At 34.9% G+C, this 20,746-nt stretch overlaps 1 protein-coding gene across 2 annotated transcripts; it reads left to right on the top strand.

Moving 5' to 3' along the window:
- The first annotated feature begins 1,448 nt into the window (after nucleotides 1-1,448).
- Nucleotides 1,449-20,538, top strand: SEM1 (SEM1 26S proteasome subunit). Of its 2 annotated transcripts, XM_070425123.1 has the most exons (4): nucleotides 1,449-1,644; nucleotides 16,311-16,404; nucleotides 17,707-17,758; nucleotides 20,340-20,538. In XM_070425123.1, exons 1-3 carry the CDS (start codon nucleotides 1,569-1,571, stop codon nucleotides 17,729-17,731), a joined length of 195 nt encoding a protein of 64 aa, XP_070281224.1. In that variant the 5' UTR covers nucleotides 1,449-1,568; the 3' UTR covers nucleotides 17,732-17,758; nucleotides 20,340-20,538. The 2 variants fall into 2 exon arrangements, with proteins under 2 accessions (XP_070281224.1, XP_070281222.1); XM_070425121.1 differs by lacking the exon at nucleotides 17,707-17,758 and having other exon boundaries at nucleotides 1,455-1,644.
- The last annotated feature ends 208 nt before the right edge of the window (nucleotides 20,539-20,746 follow it).

The raw sequence follows: 20,746 nt of genomic DNA, 5'->3' as shown, positions 1-20,746 counted from the left end.
AGCTTCACCTTGGTGTGTGGTTCTAGTGGTATATGTAATATGTGTGACAGAAGGCGTGCTAGAGAGTATAAATCTCTTAAGAGAGCTCATCAAAGTTAGCAAATGCTGCAATTAAATGGACTTTAATATGAAGAATATACTACATACTTTCTGCATATGAAGAAATATACTACATACTTTCTGCATGTGAAGAATATACTACTACTTTCTGCATATGAAGAAATATACTACATGCTTTCTGCATTTCTACTGTCTACATTCATTACCAACTTTAGGTTTTCCTCATAGCCTCCCTTCTTTCATTAATTTGGTACTTACTTACGTAGCATACCAAATTACATATACTTGGAACTTAATTTGAAGACTGCCAATGTTTTCAATAATCAAATCAAAATAGTATTATGAAGGGTATTCTTCTTTTTTTGAAAGTTACATCTAATTGTAGGTTCCCAAACTCTGATCCAAATACGTGCTCTATTTAGTTGCTCCATTCTCCTCCATACACTCATGCACTTCGTCCACTTCTTAGGAAATTTTAATTGCAAACAGAGATTCAAATGTATTATTGTGTCATTGTGACCCATCGGTGTCCATGTCTCTGAGTGGACTATGAGCTACTTGAGGGCAAGGACCTTGTCTATACCTTTGATGTTCCAGCACAGTCCCTGGTTCATGGTATAAAGTTTATGGGATGCTGTTGAAGAAACGGGATTTCAATACATAAACAAACACATGTAACAAAATGTACAATAATTAATGTACATTTAATTATATTACGCAATATTCAACTATAGTATCACATATAGGTGAGATAGTTTTATGTAGATCACTACATTCCAAATATTAGATATTTTAAAAATTCAAAATGACATGTTTTAAACGCCATAGGATATTATGTATCTCGCTTTTACGTAGCATTATTTTGTAATAACCTGTAAAGTAGTTATTGCACACACTCCCTATTAATCGGGTATTCACCACGTTGTAACTACAAGATGGAGGAACACCGAATGGGAAAATGTGGAGATTGAAGTCAGGTGAACAAATCTGCATTTGGGCTGACTAACACTACCTGAATGCCTTTGGCCATTTCCAAACCTGAATATTCTGGGGCGTGCATATATTTAATGCCATGCTCAGCGAACTGGTTTAAGGACGGAGCTAACCTAGGCTAAGGGCCCGGCATTTAGCAGGCCCTTCATGAATCTTGGCGGACGCCTCACCCCTCAGGTTTGAATTTATTTTTACACAATATGAGTCTTTCCTAATCGCGGAAACCTACCCTGACATCCAGTTTGTCAATTCAGAGACTCGCGATAAGCCCGCAGAGGTACAACAGGTCCAACCTAAGCAACCTTTCTAACTGAAGGGTGGCTAAACCCGCAGGAGGCGCGGGGCCGACCTCCAGTATCCCAGCATTCCTCGCGCCGCCCCTCTCTCTCTTCCCCCGCGTCTCTATGGTAGAGCGCGCTCGGCGGCGGCGGCGGCGGCGGCGGCGGCAGCCGTGGTGAGGCGAGTGGATCCAACTTTCCTGCTGGCCTGAGGGGGTTGGGGCGCTGAGGGTCGCGATGTCCGAGAAGAAGCAGCCGGTAGACTTGGGTCTCCTGGAGGAGGACGACGAGTTCGAGGAGTTCCCTGCGGAAGGTGAGCGGCGGGGCCTCGGCCTCTGGGCCTCGCGGACGGTGACTCAGGCTTCGGGTTGGAGGAAGCGCGGCAGCGAGGGCCGGGCCCAGAGGCGCCCGCGGGAAGTTTGGACCCTGCGGCCGGCGCTGGAGGCCCCGCGAGTGCGACTCCCCGTGCACCCGGCTCCGGGCTCGGCGCGTCCCGGTGAGCTCGCCGGGGAGGCTGAATGCCTTCTGCTTCCTCATTGGGAGGAGCCATGGTGACCCTGGGCCCCCGCGCCGGTGTCCGGGATGGTTGGTCCTTCTCCTCTTCAGCCGGCTACCGCGTTCGTGACCCCACCTTTTTCCCCTTTATTTTCTTTGGTTGAGCAGCCCTCCTTTGCCTTTACACCTCCCACTCCCAGAGTTGTTGTTTCTGGTTAGGCCAGTGCTGCTGACTTTTGGGACGTTACAGATGAAGTCTGAATGAATGTTAGGTAGGATGGGGGGCGGCGGGGGGGGGGGGGGGGGGGCAGGTGTTAGTGCTTAATACACGTTATTGTGTTACTCGTGTTCCTCACTCATCTTTGATTACTTTGAACTAATCTAAGTTTAAGGATTTTTTTAGGACCCTAAAATTCTGTATTTTTATTAGTTTCATGGTTACCTAGAGGAACTAATCCATTTTGACAAATCTAGCCAGAAGGTACTGATATTTACAGTTTTTCAGAGAGACACTGAAGCTTGGAACTGTTGAGAAACTTCCCGGGGTCGCATAACTGGCAAGAATTGGTGGACAGCTGGCCCCTTTGACACCAGCGTTCTTAAACCCTTTAGCTGTTTATTTGGTAGATTTGGTTCTGTCTGTCTGTTAGATCGTTGTGGCCACTTAGATTTTTTTTTTCAAAATTATTTACTTTTTTGGCTAAGTGTTATAGTAAGGATAGGTATTTGTCTCATAAGAAAAGGAGGTTACTATTGGGTAGTCTTTCTGAAGGTGGTAGAAAGAATTGTGGATAATGGTGTACAAACTTGTTACATTAAGCCATTATTTGCGTCACTAAAATTGTCCTAAGTTATACCCATCGTGATTCTATTAAATCATAAAACCACACAGCTGGAACACTTGTTCTTTGTATATATAGTGCACTCAGTTGTTGTTTTTTAAATTAATGGAAGAAGAAAGACGTTAGTGTGCAGAATACACAAATTCATAAACTAGCCCGAGCACATTTCTTTTCAATTCTGGGATTCATTATACGTTGTGGGGATTGTTGGTCTTCTGTTTTGATAGTAGCTTTATCGTCAGACATGTTTTCTTTACCTCACTTTCAAGTTGGTTCATAATCCTCCAGTTTTGAACTATGCAGTAGAAAACTGGCTTATTGAGGGCAGGATCCCATTTCTAACTTAAATTTCATATTTTGAAATAGCATTTATTCATTGTTTATCATATACAAGGTGCAGTATTAGGTACTTTATTTAAATTAGTCTAATTATCACCACAGTCCTGAAGCTCAGAGATTTAAAAAGCTTGCCATTAAGTGGTTAGTCAAACCAAGCTTTAATCTTAACATTTTTCAAAGTGCCTGGAACTTTTTAGATGGTCAATAAATGCTTGTTGAATGAATGAATCTGTATTTAAAATAAGTAGCTGAAAATTGACTCCTTAAAAAGGATCTAGAGATAATTGTGTACCTGATGATATACATGATTTTTCTCAGCAACTTTCATCTTACCAGCTTTTGCAGAATATGTACTAGTAGTTTGTTCCTGTTCTATGTTTATGTTGTGAGCAGCAATTTGTTCAAAATGTTTGTAGTTACATAGTAAAAAATCTCATTAAAGATAAAAGGAAAAGCAAAGAATATTTTTTTTTGTGAAGAAAAAGGCCTTCACAATAGACTGGTTTATTAGTATTAAGTAATTCACCATTTATTGGTCACCTTACAGAATATTTGTGGTCTTCAGGTTTGAATGTGTAGAACCTACTTCATTCAGGAAACTTTCCATTTAGAATGACAAAAAACATTTGAAATTACTTTGTTTTGTTCAGGTTTCTGTATGTTTCTTCTTTGGTTTATAATTCAGTTTTTCTTACATGTTAATTTGAGTTAGTAAGATTTTGCTGAATACAAAATTAGCTTAGGAGGTGAAACCAAATATTTACTAAGAAAAACTCCAATATGTAACTAAACTAAGTATCCGTCCAGAATTTATATATACATATGTATATTATTTTGTGTGTGTTTATATTTTTTAAATACACACAGAGGACTATATTATATATAACATTTCTTCTACTTGATTTTTATATTTTATTTCTTAGGCACATGTTTACACATTAATGTAAAACTTTACCTTATGCTTTTTAATAGTTGTGCACTACTAGTCCCTTGTATGCATATTAAGTAATCTATTTAGCTTTTGTGTTTATCAGATAAACTCTTAGAGAAGAATTTGCTAGATCAAATTGACAGGTGCATTTATATTTTTTAATATAATTTTTTACTTTTAAATAATTGCAAACTTAGAGAGTAATTGAAAGTGCATTCTTCTTTCCCCTAAACCCATGGTTGGCAAACTGCGGCTCGCGAGCCACATACAGCTCTTTGGCCCCTTGAGTGTGGCTCTTCCTAAGCCTTAGGAGTACCCTAATTAAGTTAATAACAATGTACCTACCTATATAGTTTAAGTTTAAAAAATTTGGCTCTCAAAAGAAATTTCAATCGTACTGTTGATATTTGGCTCTGTTGACTAATGAGTTTGCCGACCACTGCCCTAAAGCATTTGAGAGTAAGTTGCCAACCTGATGCCCATCACCCTTGTGTATTCTAATTTGAATTTCCTAAAAAGACATTATCACAGTACAACCATCAAACTTGGAAATTAATACACTAATACATTACTATCATCCACAAATCATCTTTAGGTTTCTCTAATTGTCTCAAAAATGTCTTGATTTAGAATCATGGATCACTACATTCAGTTGTCATGTCTCTTTAGTCTTCTTCAGTCTAGAGTAGTTCTCAGTTTGTCTTCAACTTTCGTGATTTTGACACTTTTGAAGATTATAGGCCAGTTATTTTATAGCATGTACCTTAACTTTGACTTGTTTCATGTGTCCACATGATTAGATTCAGGTTCTGCACATTGTCAGGAATGTCAAAGTCATGATGCTGTGTTCTTATTGCATCTTGTCAGGGAGAACATGATTTTCATTTGTTCCATTACTGATGATGTTCATTTTTATCACTATATTAAGGTAGTGTCTGAGAGAGTTTTCCATTGTTAGATTACTAATTTCCCTTCATAATTAACTGGCATTTTGTGAAGAGGGATTTTGAAACCATGTAAATACAGTATTCCATTCATCATCAAACTTTCAGTTTGTTCATTTGCTTATTTATATCAGTACAGATTCATGGATTCTCAGTCAGTGGGTTACAATTTATTACTATTATTTACTTTCATCCTCAAATTGTCCCATATTTGAACATTGGGAAGACCTTCAAGCTATCTTTGACCTTTTTCACATGTCACCATCAATCTTTGTGTAATACTTACAATACCTTCTAGCATAACAAGGTATTCCAAGCTAATCTTGTACTTTCCCTGCTCCAGTCCTGGAATCAGCTGTTTCTCCAAGGCACATTCCTTATATTGGAGAATGATATTTAGAAGGCAATATCTTAACTCCAGTTATGCTAATTGCTTTTGGGACCATCTCAGTAGAAGGAACTAGGAAGTATACAAATGTGTGTATACATATATACACTTTTACATCTATATTGTATGTGTTTGTATAAAATTATGATTTCACACAGAGATCTCCAATATCTGTTTGTCACAGGGTTTATTCTCACAGGGTGTTTTTTTTTTCCCCTTTCCATATTCATAATGCCTTTCCCAACAGTGAGATACCTGGCTTTCATTATCATAAATATATTGTCTATTTGGTCATCCTCCTCCCTAACCAATCTTTGTTGTCCCCTGAACATAGAGGTTCCCTCCTCATGCCACTTGGGTATCAGCATTCTATGTCAAGCCACCCTCTCCCCTCCTCACTCCAGTATTGGATGACTTCTTCACCCTGTTCAGGCTCTGACATAACAACCATGCAGTGCTACTCCTCCACAGGAATGCTACTCCTCCAAGCTCTGCTTGGGCTCTGACACCTCATCAGGACCAGGCACATTTTGAAATTTGATGTATATTTTCAAATTGCCTTTGAGAAGTATTACAGTAATTAACAGTCCCATCTACAGTTCACCTTTTTCCTCATTAGGTTGCCTATCTATAATAATAAAAGCATAATATGCTAATTAGACCAGACAGCCGAACAACCTTCTGGACGAAGCCGTGGCTGCATGGGCCAAGCCCCTTGCACTAATTTCATGCATCGGGCTTCTAGTACTCCATGTTAAACATTTTAGGCATTGCAAACCTAATGGATGAAAAGTACTGCATCATTTTGATTTGGATTGATTTCTTGTGTGAGATTGACCATTATGTTTTTCATTGAACTGTACCTTCCTAATTCTAAGTTTCTTTATATATAACTAGCAGTTTGTGCGCTGGTGAGGTCCCTCAGCCTGGCCTGCAGAGATGGGGCCGAAACTGGCTCTCTGACATCCCCCGAGGGGTCCCAGATTGCGAGAGGGTGGTTCTCAGGTGACACACTCCAGAATCGGGCTCCCTCCTCTCTGGTTCCGACTGCGTCACCCAAGAACCGCTGCTGCCAAGTGACCCCAGCTCGGCAGCTGCTGCATTAAGCATCCGCCCCCTGGTGGTCAGTGTGCGTCATAGCTACTGACCAGTCAGCTGGTTGCTTAGACTTTTATATATATAGACTAGAGGCTCGGTGCACAAAAATTTGTGCACTCGGGAGGGTCCCTCAGCCTGGCCTGTGCCTTCTTGCAGTCTGGGACCCCTCGGGGAATGACCACCTGCTGGCTTAGGCCCGCTCCCCGGGGGGATTGGGCCTAAGCTGGCAGTCAGACATCCCTCTGGCAGCCCGGGAGCCCTCAGGGGATGTCCACTTGCCAGCGGGGAGCAGGCCTAGCTGCAGTCAGACATCCTTAGCACTGCTGAGGAGGCGGGAGAGGCTCCCACCACCACCGCTGTGCTGGCAGCTGGCAGCCTGGCTTGTGGCTGAGCAGAGCTCTCCCTGTGGGAGCACACTGACCACCAGGGGGCAGCTCCTGCATTGAGCGTCTGCCCCTGGTGGTCAGTGTGTGTCATAGTGACCAGTGATTCCCAGTCGCTCTGCTGTTAGGATCAATTTGCATATTACCCTTTTATTATATAGGATTTTTGGGTAATAATTAGAGTCATATAAGGATTGCATGGTTGTATTAGTCTGCTTGAGCTGCCATAACAAAATTCCATATTCTGAGTGGCTTAAACAACAGAAATGTATTTTATCACTTTTCTAGAGCCTGCAAAGTCCAAGATCAAGATATTAGCCTATCCATTTCCTGCTCAGTGCTTTCATTCTGGCTTTCAGACTATGGCCTTCTCACTATGCCCTTACAAGGTGAAGACAGAGCAAGCTCTCTGGTGTTTTTGTGGTGTTGTTTTTTTCTATAATGCCACTAATAGTTTTCATCATGAGGACTCCACACTCATGACTTCATAGGATCCTTATTACCTCCAAAAGGCCTCATCTTCAAATACCATCAAATTAGGGGTTAGGGCTTCAATATAAGAATCTTGGGGTTTGGGGAACACAGACATTCAGTCCATAACAATAATACGTGTAAGTGCATATCATAGAGTTTGGCATAAAGTTGGTATTCAGTGAATATTAGAGCCCTTTCTCTTCTCCCCCCAATCTGTTTAGGGCTTTGGATTTTGGATGATGTTTGATATTTAATTTACTTAGAATTTGAACTATTTTTGACAAATATTTTATTTGTAATTTTAGGTATATACGCAATTAAGCTTGTTGAGTTTATGGGTTATTTGATAATTTATTTTCTAGTATTAAAATTTTAAAATTAAAAAATATTGTTAATTTTTTTCCAAAAGTACTTTTTAAGTTAGTGTGGTTATTTATATAAAATATTTTAATACATAGAACATAGCATACATTTGTTTAAGGATGTAAACAGATGGACAATAGGTATAAAAAACAGGGGAGTGAAAACCTCCCAAATCAAGATATTGGTGCTTGGGAGGGGATGGTGAGGTGGTGACCAGGATATTATGCAGTAAAAACTGCTTAGAAAAATTATTTGATTAGCTCTTTCACTGATTCTATGGAATGAACAAGCAGTACTAGTAAGCAATCCTGATTTACATGACTCATTGAAAGATACAGATTGTGGAAACATTTAGGGCAGGGGTCCTCAAACTTTTTAAACAGGGGGCCAGTTCACTGTCCCTCAGACCGTTGGAGGGCCGGACTATAGTTTTAAAAAAAACTATGAACAAATTCCTATGCACACTGCACATATCTTATTTTGAAGTAAAACAAAACAAAACGGGAACAAATACAATATTTGTATTTGCATGTGGCCCGCGGGCCGTAGTTTGAGGACCCCTGATTTAGGGGAAAATGAAAGTTTTAAAAGTTATATTTTTCTTCTGAGGTACTAAAAATTCACCAAATAACATTACCTCCCCAGTTTTGTGTTCTGTTGTATGTGTAATGCTTGGTAGGAATGGTGTTGTCTTTGTTCTAGAACATGTTCCTTTTATCTCTATCACCCTTCAAGTTCCCTGGCAGTGATTAGCATATAATGAATTACTTATTCATTGAATATATATATTTGTTGAGTGCTTCCTGTAAATCTGGCACTGACTAGTGCAGAGAGAGAATGCTACTGACTGACATTTTTCAATACTGTTTTAGATACACAGCTGCCTTATGGTTTTATATTTGGGACTCAGGAAAAGACCAAGGTTACAGTTAACTAGAGGCTGCACTTAGCCAAATTTGATTCCTTAGGTAGATATTTGTCTTTGGATTTAATGATATAAATATCAGTGGAGATGATGGATCAAAGTTTTCATACCAAGCTTGAGCCTTTCAGTATTTTGCAGGTGCTTATCTGGAACGTGGGTCTCCAAATCCTTTCCTCCCCACCTTCAATTAAACCAGAGTAGCTTTGCATTTGACTGTCTTTATCTGTTGGGCTTCTGATTAGGAGGTCCTTTGGTTTCCTTTCAATTGCTGCTGCTGGGGGAGTGGGGAGGGTGATTAATCAATTGATAAAGTGCAACAGCAGTTGAAAAGGGGGAATGATTTCTAGTTGTGTGCAACCTGAGATAGCAACATTTGAACAGAGTTTTCAAAATATAGAAATGTTGGAAAGGGGTTTCCAAAAGAAGGGCAAAGAAGTAGATGCTTGGAGGTGGAAATCAGTGTGTAAATTTTGGCTATGAAATAGTGGTTGCAAAGCAGGTAGTTTGGGGCCTAACATGGAAGGCTTTAGCCAAATGACCAGTTTTGACTTTATCCTTAGGTAGGTGGGATGTGGACTTTTTTTGTTTGATATGTGTGTGTTTTCCTTCAGATAGGCAGTTTGGGGAAAGTCAACCCAGAAAAATTAATTTGAAGAGATAGAAAGAAAGAGATAGAGTCAAGGACACTAATTAGCAATAGCTTAGGTGAAGAGTAAGGGCCTGAAATAGATTATTATTAGGAAAGAAGTGAGGAGAGTGATGGAAGAATAACAAGGGAGCTTTGGCAACTAGTTTGATAATGGAGTGTTGGTAGTAAGACGAAATCAAGTTTGTGATTTTGCACTTGGCATGTCTAATGTATGACAGATGGTGGAGTTCACATTGGATACCCTTGATTCAGTAGTATGGAGGATCAGAATGAGGAAAATGATGAGTATAGGACATGAGGACTTGGGAAAGATGAGAGTAATGGCTTTGGAGAATTTTTTAAGATTAAATTCAAAATCATCGATTAACAAAGGTAACCAAAGTCAACATGACTTTGTAGTGGAATCATTCTGCCATATATATATTTTAAAAAATTATTTATGAAAAGAATTGTTTGAATTTCCTTTTGTTAAAATATAAGAACAATTGTAAATGGTTATGTAAGTTATTTTGAGCTTCTTTTCAGACTCCTGGCAACAAATAACTAAAAAAGGTCACTGGTAGTCTGGTGCCAACATCATTTATTACTTGCTTTAGGTTGCTGATCTGAAGTTGCTTATTGACATTTTTGGTCCTTGTTAGAGAAAATATAGTAGTGCAGTGATGCTATTGATTTCTGAGCCACTGAATATAGACATTATTCTATATGTATAGAATAATAGGGTATAGATATTTTTGTATCACGATAACCTACAAAAGTGACATTTAAAAAAAAGTTTTAACTTATTTTATACAGCTTAAACAGAAACACATGTAAGTTTATCTCTGACTAGATTTAGCGTGGCTCATCATATTCATGAGCATAATGATGCTATTTGCAAGTATTGCTGTTCTCTTTTACACTCATCTGTGATTGTGAGTGTACAATTTACAACTTTTTCGAACTTCATCTGTCTCATATTTTTCTTTATACATGCACTTTTTTTTATTTGAAGAAACTTTGTTGGAGATTAGTTTGTTTATATTCAGAGTAGCTTTGCTCTTATGGAATGAATGATAATTTGATGCTCCTGAAAACTGGAATATTGCATCCCTATTTGGTATAAATTGAATTTCCTCTTTACTTTTCTCCAAAATGGTAACCTTCATATTCAAGGTATTTTGGAATGTATGTTGGAGGGTGGGGAGAATAAGTAATCTTAAGGACAAAGAGAGAAAAATCTTTTCCCTCTTTAATGTCAAGGTGATACTTAGATAAAGTATATGGGATCTTTGATAGCTCAGATTTTTGAAATTTAAAGCTAGTCACAGATGTAATTCTCACTGACAAATGTGAACAAAGCCATATTTGGGGGCAAAGTCCTAAATAATTTAGAATTGCTAGAAACTTATGTATTAGGCATCTGTTACTGGTTATTTCTAACTCTGACTTCTTAAAATATGATAATTTTTTTACCAGTACACATCTGGAGGCCTGCACACTGAAGTCAACACAGATGTCGTTATTTAAACGATTAATCACAATCCTGGCAATGCATTTAGTGTTGAAGATAACATGTATGCTTTATAACTCATCCACATGTTGAAGGAAGGTATTAGCTATGAATCTGGTATCCTCGTTTGATTTTATTGTTTTAACCTTTTAAAAAGGTATTTCTGGGCTTAAGGCTTTAAAATGAAGTGATTAAATCAAATTGCATGATTCTCAGTGTTATGTTATAATTAAAAATTAAAACACAATTCAGCCAGAGATATATTGCAAGAGATGTCAGCCAAATCCTAGAGATTACAATAGTCACAGCTTATTTATGTTACATGTTCACTTAGTGGAGTTTACATATATTATAACTTACATATACTGTAACATATATGCATATGGAGAATTTGTAAGTTTTGAAATTAATATTTAAGGCTCTTATACCTTGTCACTTAAACTTCTTACTTAATATAGTTTAATATATTCCTAGTTAATAAAAAAAATATTAAAAGTTTTTACCTAAAATAGATTATAGATTCTGGTTTGTCACTGTGAACACTAAGTTTCTTAATGGTACTTTTGTTAAATAATTTAAAATACTTAAGTTGTAGTTCAAACAGTTAATTATTGTTCTGAATTCTTCATCTGTGATGGATGGAAGGATAGCAAGGCATGGGGCTTCCGTGCATCTTACTCCTAGGATAAGACATTAAGGTTAAAAAGTATATTCAGATTTATGTGATGATTCATGAATTTAACTAGCTTTTCCATTTTTGTATACTCGAGTATCATAATTATGAAATACTGCATAATTATACCAAAGAAATATGCAACTATTGTCAAGTCTTTGTGTGTGTGTGTGTGCTCTACCTAAAATCTTGCTCATAATACTGTTTTCCCCTCTTTCATAAGGCATTTTCTTTTTTTGGGGGGGGGGGAACTTTATTTCTGTCTTCTTTTTTTTCCTTTCTTGCCATTAAAGTAGCATTAGGTGGTTGTTAAAGGAGGGAAGAGATGCTTTATCCTTATGCATTAAATGATCATCAGAATTCAACTCAATAAACTAAAAATTATACTACTCTTGAAATTAAAAAAAAAAAAAAAGACTGTTCAAACTAGTATCTCTGTATTATGTTAAGAATTTTTACTTTTTCTAGCCTTTTTAGAATTAAGGATTGGGGCTCCTACAAAAAAGTTACGAAATACTTATGTTTCTGCCACTCTGAAGCAGTTGGGTACAAATTAAGTATTTTTTTTAGTCTCTCAAAGTTAAAAGAATTAAAGCTAGCTTGAAGACACGTGAATGTATCAACTAATAACAGTATTGAAATTAATATTTTTAATCAAGTCATAATTAGATTAAAAGTTCCTGGGGGTAGGGGGGCTGTGTCTTTATTGTTCTGGAAAGGGTAGGTTTACAAGGTTAGCAGAGATATGTGAAAAAAATATTCTTATTATTTTATATTTCTAACTTGAATCTTTTGACACATTACCATTTCCTTTTTAGAGACCAGTGTAGATGGAAACCATGTAGTGAGCAATTTAGGAAGCTGGTTAGTTAGAAGTTGTTCAGGCTGATGTGAGGTTTAGTGTCTTACAACCTTGACACAATTCATTTGTGACTTGAGTTATATCACCCCCTTTACTCAAGAACATATTATCCAGTATTAATGAATTCAGATTATTTTGTGGAACATTAAACTTCATTAGATAGGTTTATGAAGACTCCTTAAACTATCAGTAAAACAATATTTAATTTGACAATTTCTATTTCTAGACTTATCCCAAATACGTTTAGAGTCTAGGATTTGATATCATGAAATAATGGTAGAAAAAGTTACTAAATATTTTCTTGTAAGGCAGTCTTCACTTTCTCTATTTTTTGGTAGTAGTAATGGTGGTGGTTTTCAAACAAAGAGGGGTATAATGTACACTGATCTCTAAGGCTTTTTTCTGTCTCCAAAATTCTGTAATATTAACCAGTCCTCAGTCTTAACCATTTTATAAAACTTGAAGTCTAAAGCCAAAAACCTTGCTACATTGCAGTTTATTGAAACTGTTTTATGTGACATTTTTACATGGAAGTCCTTAATGTCATTAAAATAAAACAAAATAAGAAACAAAAAATCCTAAATTGTCCATTAATACTATTAGGTAGCTCCAGAGCTCTAGATTATAGTAACTGGAGGGAATGTGGAATAATAATATTAGTTATTGTTCACTTGCTGTAAAAGGGATAATGGATTTAGTTGTTTCATTACAAGTTCAACATATAGGAATGTAAGTTTCTATAAAAGATACGTTTGAGATTATTTGAAGTGTTTTATTCAGTTTTAAAATTTAAAATTATTTAGTTGATTTTTAATGATATAGTATTACAGAGAATTATATCTGTTGTTTGAAATGAGGCTTCTTTGGTTTATCTTAGGATACACCTCATATTACCTTTTCTTAATGTTCCTCTCTTGTATACTTAATATTGCAATTTCTGCCCCATTTATTTTTACCCTATAATAGTTCACTTCTTTCATATTGAGATGTCTGTTTTTTAGAACAAAAAAAGGAAAGTTTATATATAATATTATAATATATAATTATAATGTACATAGTAAACAGTTTATTACTTATTGCAATGGCACTATGAGAGTAACAGTACTCTTTAGTCCCTATACCTAATGATTAATTTAGGCTTAACTAAGAAACTTTTCTAGTCTATAAAAGTGCAGAAATGTTATTCTTTCAGTTTATCTTTAGCTTTGGGAATGGCTATATCTATTAAATTGGTTTATAGTAGCTGTCTTATCACTCTTCCTTAGACTGAGGAAAATCCTGAATATGATTTCCTTTTCTTTAACTTCTTAATCTATTCTTCATTAAAAATATAGTTAATTTCACACACAATAAAATTTTTCAGTTCAAGTTTTAAGGTACTTCTACAAGAAAGGAGAAAATATAAGAATATATTTAGCTCAGCCAACTTAATTTTGAGATGTAATTAGTACTTACTATTATTGAGTATTACTATTGTTAAGGACCTCAGAGAATAGGAATTCAATTTAGGTAATTGCAATATTCCATCTTTGAGAACAATAATATTACTAGGAGATATAAAAAATATATGCAAGTGAAAATTCACATTTTTTATTGAGAATTTTTACTAATGAATATATATTCACTGCCCTATCCCATGGTTGGCAAACGGCGACTCTTTGGCCCCTTGAGTGTGGCTCTTCCTAAGCCTTAGGAGTACCCTAATTAAGTTAATAACAATGTACCTACCTATATAGTTTAAGTTTAAAAAATTTGGCTCTCAAAAGAAATTTCAATCGTTGTACTGTTGATATTTGGCTCTGTTGACTAATGAGTTTGCCGACCACTGCCCTATACAATGATTAAAGTTAGCCATACATTTGACTGTATGTTGTTGCTTCTTAGCAACCTGAAACAAATTGCCTCAGGGAAATTTTTTCATCTTTTTTTAGGCACTGTGGCCTTAAAAGATAGTTTCCACATGGTCTCTCTTAGGGGATCATTGAATGAAGTGATCACATTTCTCAGAAGTAGTCTTAAGTATAATTGAGAATTTTACATAACATTTATAATACATGATATTGTTGATATCTTCTATCTTTAATTATGTACTCTTGGCTTTACTGAAACCATCACTAGCCTCTGTTTTCTTCTTATTGACAACTTGGGAAGGGAACTTAAGAAGTATAGTTTCTAAGTGGAATTATAGCATTTTATTAAATTTCTACTATGTGCCCAACACCTAGCTGTAGCCATTAGAATTACAAATTTAATAAAATGCCATTCCTATCTGAAGATGTTGAATAGTATCCACAGGAATAGCGGTGGTTGTTTTAGCCATCTGTGGTGGGTGGATGGGTATATACTGTGTAAGACTGGAGAGGAGGGAACAGAAAGAGGGCCACAGTAATAGTCCATGAAGGGAAAAATTACTCCTCAATTAACATAGTGGCAGTAAGAATAGGGAGGGGGAGACTAAACTCTGGAGATAGTTGGGAGTTGGAAAGGATAATGACTTTGATAGTTGAAGGAGAAAGAGTAGGTAAGATGCCTCCCATGATTCTGCTTTGGGGGACCAGGTAAATGGAGATACTTACTTCTATTCTTAAATCATAACAAAGACATATCACATTTTAAAATTTTTTTGATACATAATGTAACAAATAAAATACTTATAGTATGTGTCATTGCTGAATAATTTTAAATCTAAATGTGCATTATAAGATAAGCCTAACTCATGTTTTGTTATTTAATTATTTTTCTTTTAGGTTTAAATATTCTTAGCCATGTTTTTAATAGGTATCTACTAAGATGAAGCTAATGGCTAGGACATATTTAAGAGAGAATGTAATTCATAATTACTGATTTTGAAGGGGAGGGGTTCAAACAAAAATTTACAAGATCTGATTTAGAGTTCTGTTGTGTGTTTCACAACTGTTTGTTGTACATATGCTAGGTACTGTTTGAATTTAAGAATACAGAGATAAAATAGAGTTGTTACTCTTGAGCTCAGACACTCGTGATTGTACAGTATGTAAGTGCTGTGATAGAGATACACACAAAAGAAGGGATCTAATCTCTAAAGGTAAGGAGGAGGAGAAGGGAATATGGAAGGCTTCCAGAGGTAATTTCCAAACCGATTTTTAAAAAACTATTTTCTGACATTTTAATTTGGAAACTTTCAACCCTGAAAAAAAGTTTAAAACAGAGGGGAAGTGGGGCGTGGTGGTGGCGAATTGGGTAAAGGGGTCAGAAGGTATAGACTTCCAGTTATAAAATAAATAGGTCATGAGGCTATCATATACAACAGTGATGACTCTAGTCAGTAATGCTGTACTGCATATTTGAAAGGTGCTAAGAGAGTAAATCTTAAAAGTCTTCACAAGAAAAAAAATGTAACTGTATAGTGATGATATTAACTAGTCTTGTGATCATAAATATAAAATCATTGTGTTGTATACCTAAAACTAATATAACGTTATATGTTAATTATACCTCATTTAAAAAAAGAGGTATAATGTTTACTTTATTTCTCTCATGTATAGCATATATGATATATATCAAATATATATTTTGAGAACCATTTGTAAGTAAATTGTCGACAAAGTAACACTTAACTCTTAAATATTTCAGTGTACATGTCTTAAAGAATAAAGACATTCTCCTCTAAAACAATTTTACAATCAAATTTAAGAAAATATTTGGTCTACTTTTTATTATCTGTGCATGAGTTACCTTTTTAATGTTTAGCAGTTTTGAATTTCAGGCTGATATCTTCCTGTTACTCAACTTACCTTAGTGTTGTTAGTGCTATGGTTTGAAAGATTGTGAAATAGACCTTATAAAAGTTAGCCCAAGGAGAAATCAGGAAAGTAAATATCCTCCTGAAATTAAAATAAATATTCATGGCAAATATAATTTGTATATTAACTTTTAGATTATCTGCAAATTCAAAAATTGAGAGAACATATGTGACAGCATAAATTGAGATTTAAAGAGGAAGATTACCATTTCTCATAGTAGTATATATGGTATTAGATGTTTTGAATTGTTAGAGTTTTCAGGGCAAAGTTTTTGAAGTTCTTGTATTTATGGAAATAATATATGAGAACTATTTAGACAGCATCTGTTTCTGTTTTCAGACTGGACTGGTTTAGATGAAGATGAAGATGCACATGTCTGGGAGGATAATTGGGATGATGACAATGTAGAAGATGACTTCTCCAATCAGTTACGGTAAACTTTAAGCCAGATTTTTATATAACTTAGTATTAATTGTAAGCACAGAATATGTCATCTACATATGATAATTGAGCTCTTAAAAGATAATTAATCTTTGAAATATGTTTTTGGATTTTGAAAAGTAAGACATTTTGCCTTCATTTCTTGTGTTTCTAAATATGAATACTTTGGGTAAGTGCCCAGAACTTTTGTTCTTTCTAGGCTCTTGGCAAAAGTGGTTAAATAGAAGCATATTTACTGTTTTTTATCCTTGTGGGTTTAATTCTGTTGAAGTTAATTTTCTGCCAATATTGAATAACTCAGTAGAAATTAGAATCGTAGAGTGCTAGAACCCACCTTTCCTTTTGGCTATCACCATACTGTTGTCTGAGTCTGTATAGTCATTCATGCTTAATCTCTTCACAATTTTTCACCCAGCTCCCCAACCTCTCTCCCATCTGACAGTTGTCAGTCTGATTTTGTTTGTTAAATTATTTTGTTGATTAGATTCTACATATAAGTGAGATTATAAGGTATTTGTCTTTCTCGGACTGATTTCACTTAGCATAATAATTTCTAGATTTATCCAGACTGTCACAAAAGGAATGATTTTCTTTTTTTTTTTTTTTTACAGCCAAGTAGTATTCCAATGTGTAAATGTACCGTAGTTGTTTTATCCATTCATCTGCTGATGGATACTTTAGCTGTTTCCAGATCTTGGCTATTGTAAATAATGCTTCAATGAGTATAGAGGTGCATTTATTCTTTTGAATTAGTGTTTCGGGTTTCTTTGGATATATTCCCAGAAGTGGGATCACTGGGTCAAAAGGTTCCATTTTTAATTTTTTGAGGAAACTCCATTCTGTCTTCCATAGTGGCTTCACCAGTCTACTACATTCCCAACACATGCCTGAGATTCCCATTTTCTCCATATCCTGGCCAGTAATTGTTGATTTATTGATGATAGCCATTTTGATAGGCATGAGATGATATTTCATTGTGGTTTTAATTTGCATCTCTATGATTAGTGACCTTGAGAGCATCTTTAAGTCAAATTTCTCCAAAGTCTCTTTTTTCTTTCATTAGCCAGAAAGTAGCACTTTTCTTTTAAAAATTAAATCAGGACATTATTGAGTGCTACGGATTTATTGGGAACTTTTAATAAATGTATTTATAATGGGATTTCTTGTCACTACTACATCTTGCCTTTTTACTGGTTTGAAAATAGAGCATTATCCATATGTTCTTTGTGGCTTGTTGTTTTCATAATACACCTCCACAGTGGTCTTATGTTCTCTGTTGTGTTTCTGCCTTTAGGTTTGTGGATTTCCATAGTGTATAAATCTTGGTATCTCCATTAGTGAATAAGGTATTTCTCTTTATTTTCCTGTTTGAGTCATGAGTATTTTTCCCTACAAGGTTGTTCATATGTCACCAGTTCTATCAAATAGAACGTACTGTAGTGATGGAAGTGTTCTGTAACCCATTCGTGTGATTAGTGAGCACGTGAAATGTGGCTAGCGCAGCTAATGAACTACATTTAATGAACTAATTTTACTAAATTGCCACGTATGAATACTATATTGGACAGCATAGCCTCAGATAATATTTATATTTCTGCTTTTAAAAACTTGTCTCGATTAACAAGTCTCCAGCAAATATGCTCTTCCTAGTCTTTGTAAAATGCATTGAGGCCTTTAGTGTGGTATTGTAAACCATGGTTAAAAAACAAAACAAAAACATGTTCTTCTATCTTCTGATGTTATTTGGTCCTAATCCCATCTAATTTCGGAGAGGCAGTTTGTACTTTAGAGTCAGTCATATTCCCTGAGTTCTAACTCCAGATCTGTCTTCAGCAACAACCTACCACAAACTTTCCATGTCTCTTTCTCTTTTAGTGTAATTACCTTTAGCAAGTAGAAGTAGAAAGAAAAAAGGATATCTGTGACTCCAAGTAATTGAAAGTCCTGTTTTTGCTGTTTCTGATATATTTGTTTCTCTGTATATCAGAAGTAGGTAGGATTATCAGATTTTCCTGACCCCGCATCACATTTTACATAAAAACTATGTTCTTGATTTACTGTGTCAGATATAGCCACTGTCATATAACAGTAGCTTTTTGGGATAGTAAGAGGAGTTCCCAAACCTATTAGTCTTAGTCTTCTTCTATTGTAAAAGGAATGCTGGTTTGTTTTGTTTGTTTGTTTGTTTCAAATAGTATGTATTCACTATGTGTGTCTCATTTCTTCTCTTTGCTGGATTTTTCCATTTAACAGGCTCTTGATATTAGTGTTTTTATATTGTTTTGTGTTTTGTGCTTAATGGCCTTGATTTCTTTTCCTTTTGATTTCTTATATATCCTAAATTTTAGCAAAGGAAGTTTTCATGTTCTCTAAGAATTTAGCTAATAGGGAAACATATCATTACTTCTTTTGTATTTGTAAATAATTTATAAATATAATTGGTTACCACCTCCTGTCAAGAAGTCAGATGGGTTTTTTGTTTTGTTTTGCCTTTGTTGTTAAAATAAGAGAAAGTAAATAATGTACATTAATTGTTGAAGGCATCAGAAAACTATTATTTAAGAAACTTTTTAAATTAATTTAATGTTAAATAGGAAACATATGAAGGATAGGCAATATAATTTTAAACTTCCTGGGTGGGAGGGCAAAAGAAACATTTTAATTAAATTTAGCGAAGGAGGGGGTAGAGTCAGAAACTTGTGCTGATCTTTATACCCCTACTCTAGCATTTTACTACTAGTCCATACTTCCCTCTACACCTGAGCAGAAGAAAGATGATTCATATGAATAATCTCTGGCCTTAATATTATTCATGGACTTTAGGTTAGTATTTATATTATAAGTAACTAAAATTTTTAAGAAATTGAACGAGTGTGAGGAAATGAATAATAAATATTATACATCATTCCCACCATGTGCTTTTTAAATTGTGTTTACTTTGGATAGTATGATAGTGGCTAAACTAAATTATACTTGAGGACAAAAGTCTTTGTCTTATTGGATGTAATGATGTAGGGCACATTAGTCATACTTTACATTTGTATTATGTTTTATCATGGATTGGCCCTCAAATAATTTTGTGGTGAACTATTATAAAATCAGAATTGTGGCAGGTAAGTTGCTGGTGATATTTGGAATGGTAGTTTAAATAGCTGAAATTCATTACAGAACTAAACTTTATTGTGCAAATGTTTTATATAAGGCTAATCAACTATTGCAGTTGACATTTTCAGAAACTTCAGGTTGAATAAATTATTTAAAATTATAAAAAGTGTCTTTTTAAACTGTGTATTTTTTCCAATATAATTTTTGAGATTTTTTATTCATATTTAAAATTAGGAAAGTAAAGTCTCATTTAATAGTTTATAACTTATTTATTATATTTATTTTGCCTACGTATAGCTAATGCAGAATAATGCTTACCCTTAAATTTGATTTATAATTTCTGTCTGCTTAGCTCAATAGATATATGTAAATATGGAAAGCAATCTGTTCATCTCTTATGTGTAAATAACAGTAATACCTATTGTGATGATTATGAAATCCCTAAGATTGATATCAATGTCTTGTGTTCTTAACTATACGGTTAATGATTCTTAAAATTTGTTTAAATATTTATTATTAACCGGACATTTTATGGTATTTGGAAGATAGCAGTAAATTTCTTATATTTCTTCCATAAATAGATTATCAGAAAATTAAGGAATATGAAATACTAGTGGGAAAGTAAAATTTTACTAGCATTGTGTTGATTCACATCCAGTTTCTTGTATAGATTTATTTCTAGGGACTAAAGGAATTTGGTAGTATTTTTAATTGGTGCCTAAATTTAGCTCATTTTTAATTTATTATTTCCTAAAACCACCTGTTTCTTTAATCTGTCATAAAGAATGTCTAGTGATATTATATTTTTGTGTTTTATTTTAGAGCTGAACTAGAGAAACATGGTTATAAGATGGAGACCTCATAGTATCCAGAAGAAGTATTGAAGCAACCTAAAGTTGAACTATTTACTAAATTCTAGGTCACAGAATCCAGGATGAATAAACTCAAAAAATGTTTATTTCATTACTTGCTTGGCTTTATTTTTGCTTTTGTAACACAAAAAATAAATGTTTTGATCTAATTTTGGTTTGGTTCAGAAGTCTTGATTTTTGCCTAATAATTAACTTTCTCATAGTATTCATGATTTTCCAGGACTTGATTATATAGAGTAAAATTTCCTATTATGATTTTTTGTTTTAATGTTAACTGAGGCTCAGAGAGGTTAAAATGAAATGAGGCTAGAATCCATATCCCCAATTCAGTAGTTAAACCACGTCAATGAAATATTA

Source organism: Myotis yumanensis, unplaced genomic scaffold (assembly GCF_028538775.1).
Source record: "Myotis yumanensis isolate MYYU_CA2020_CCGP unplaced genomic scaffold, mMyoYum1.0.hap1 SCAF_9, whole genome shotgun sequence".
NCBI lineage: Eukaryota > Metazoa > Chordata > Mammalia > Chiroptera > Vespertilionidae > Myotis > Myotis yumanensis.
The sequence above is the reverse complement of the archived record's forward strand: the minus strand, read 5'-3'. Positions and strand labels throughout refer to the sequence as shown.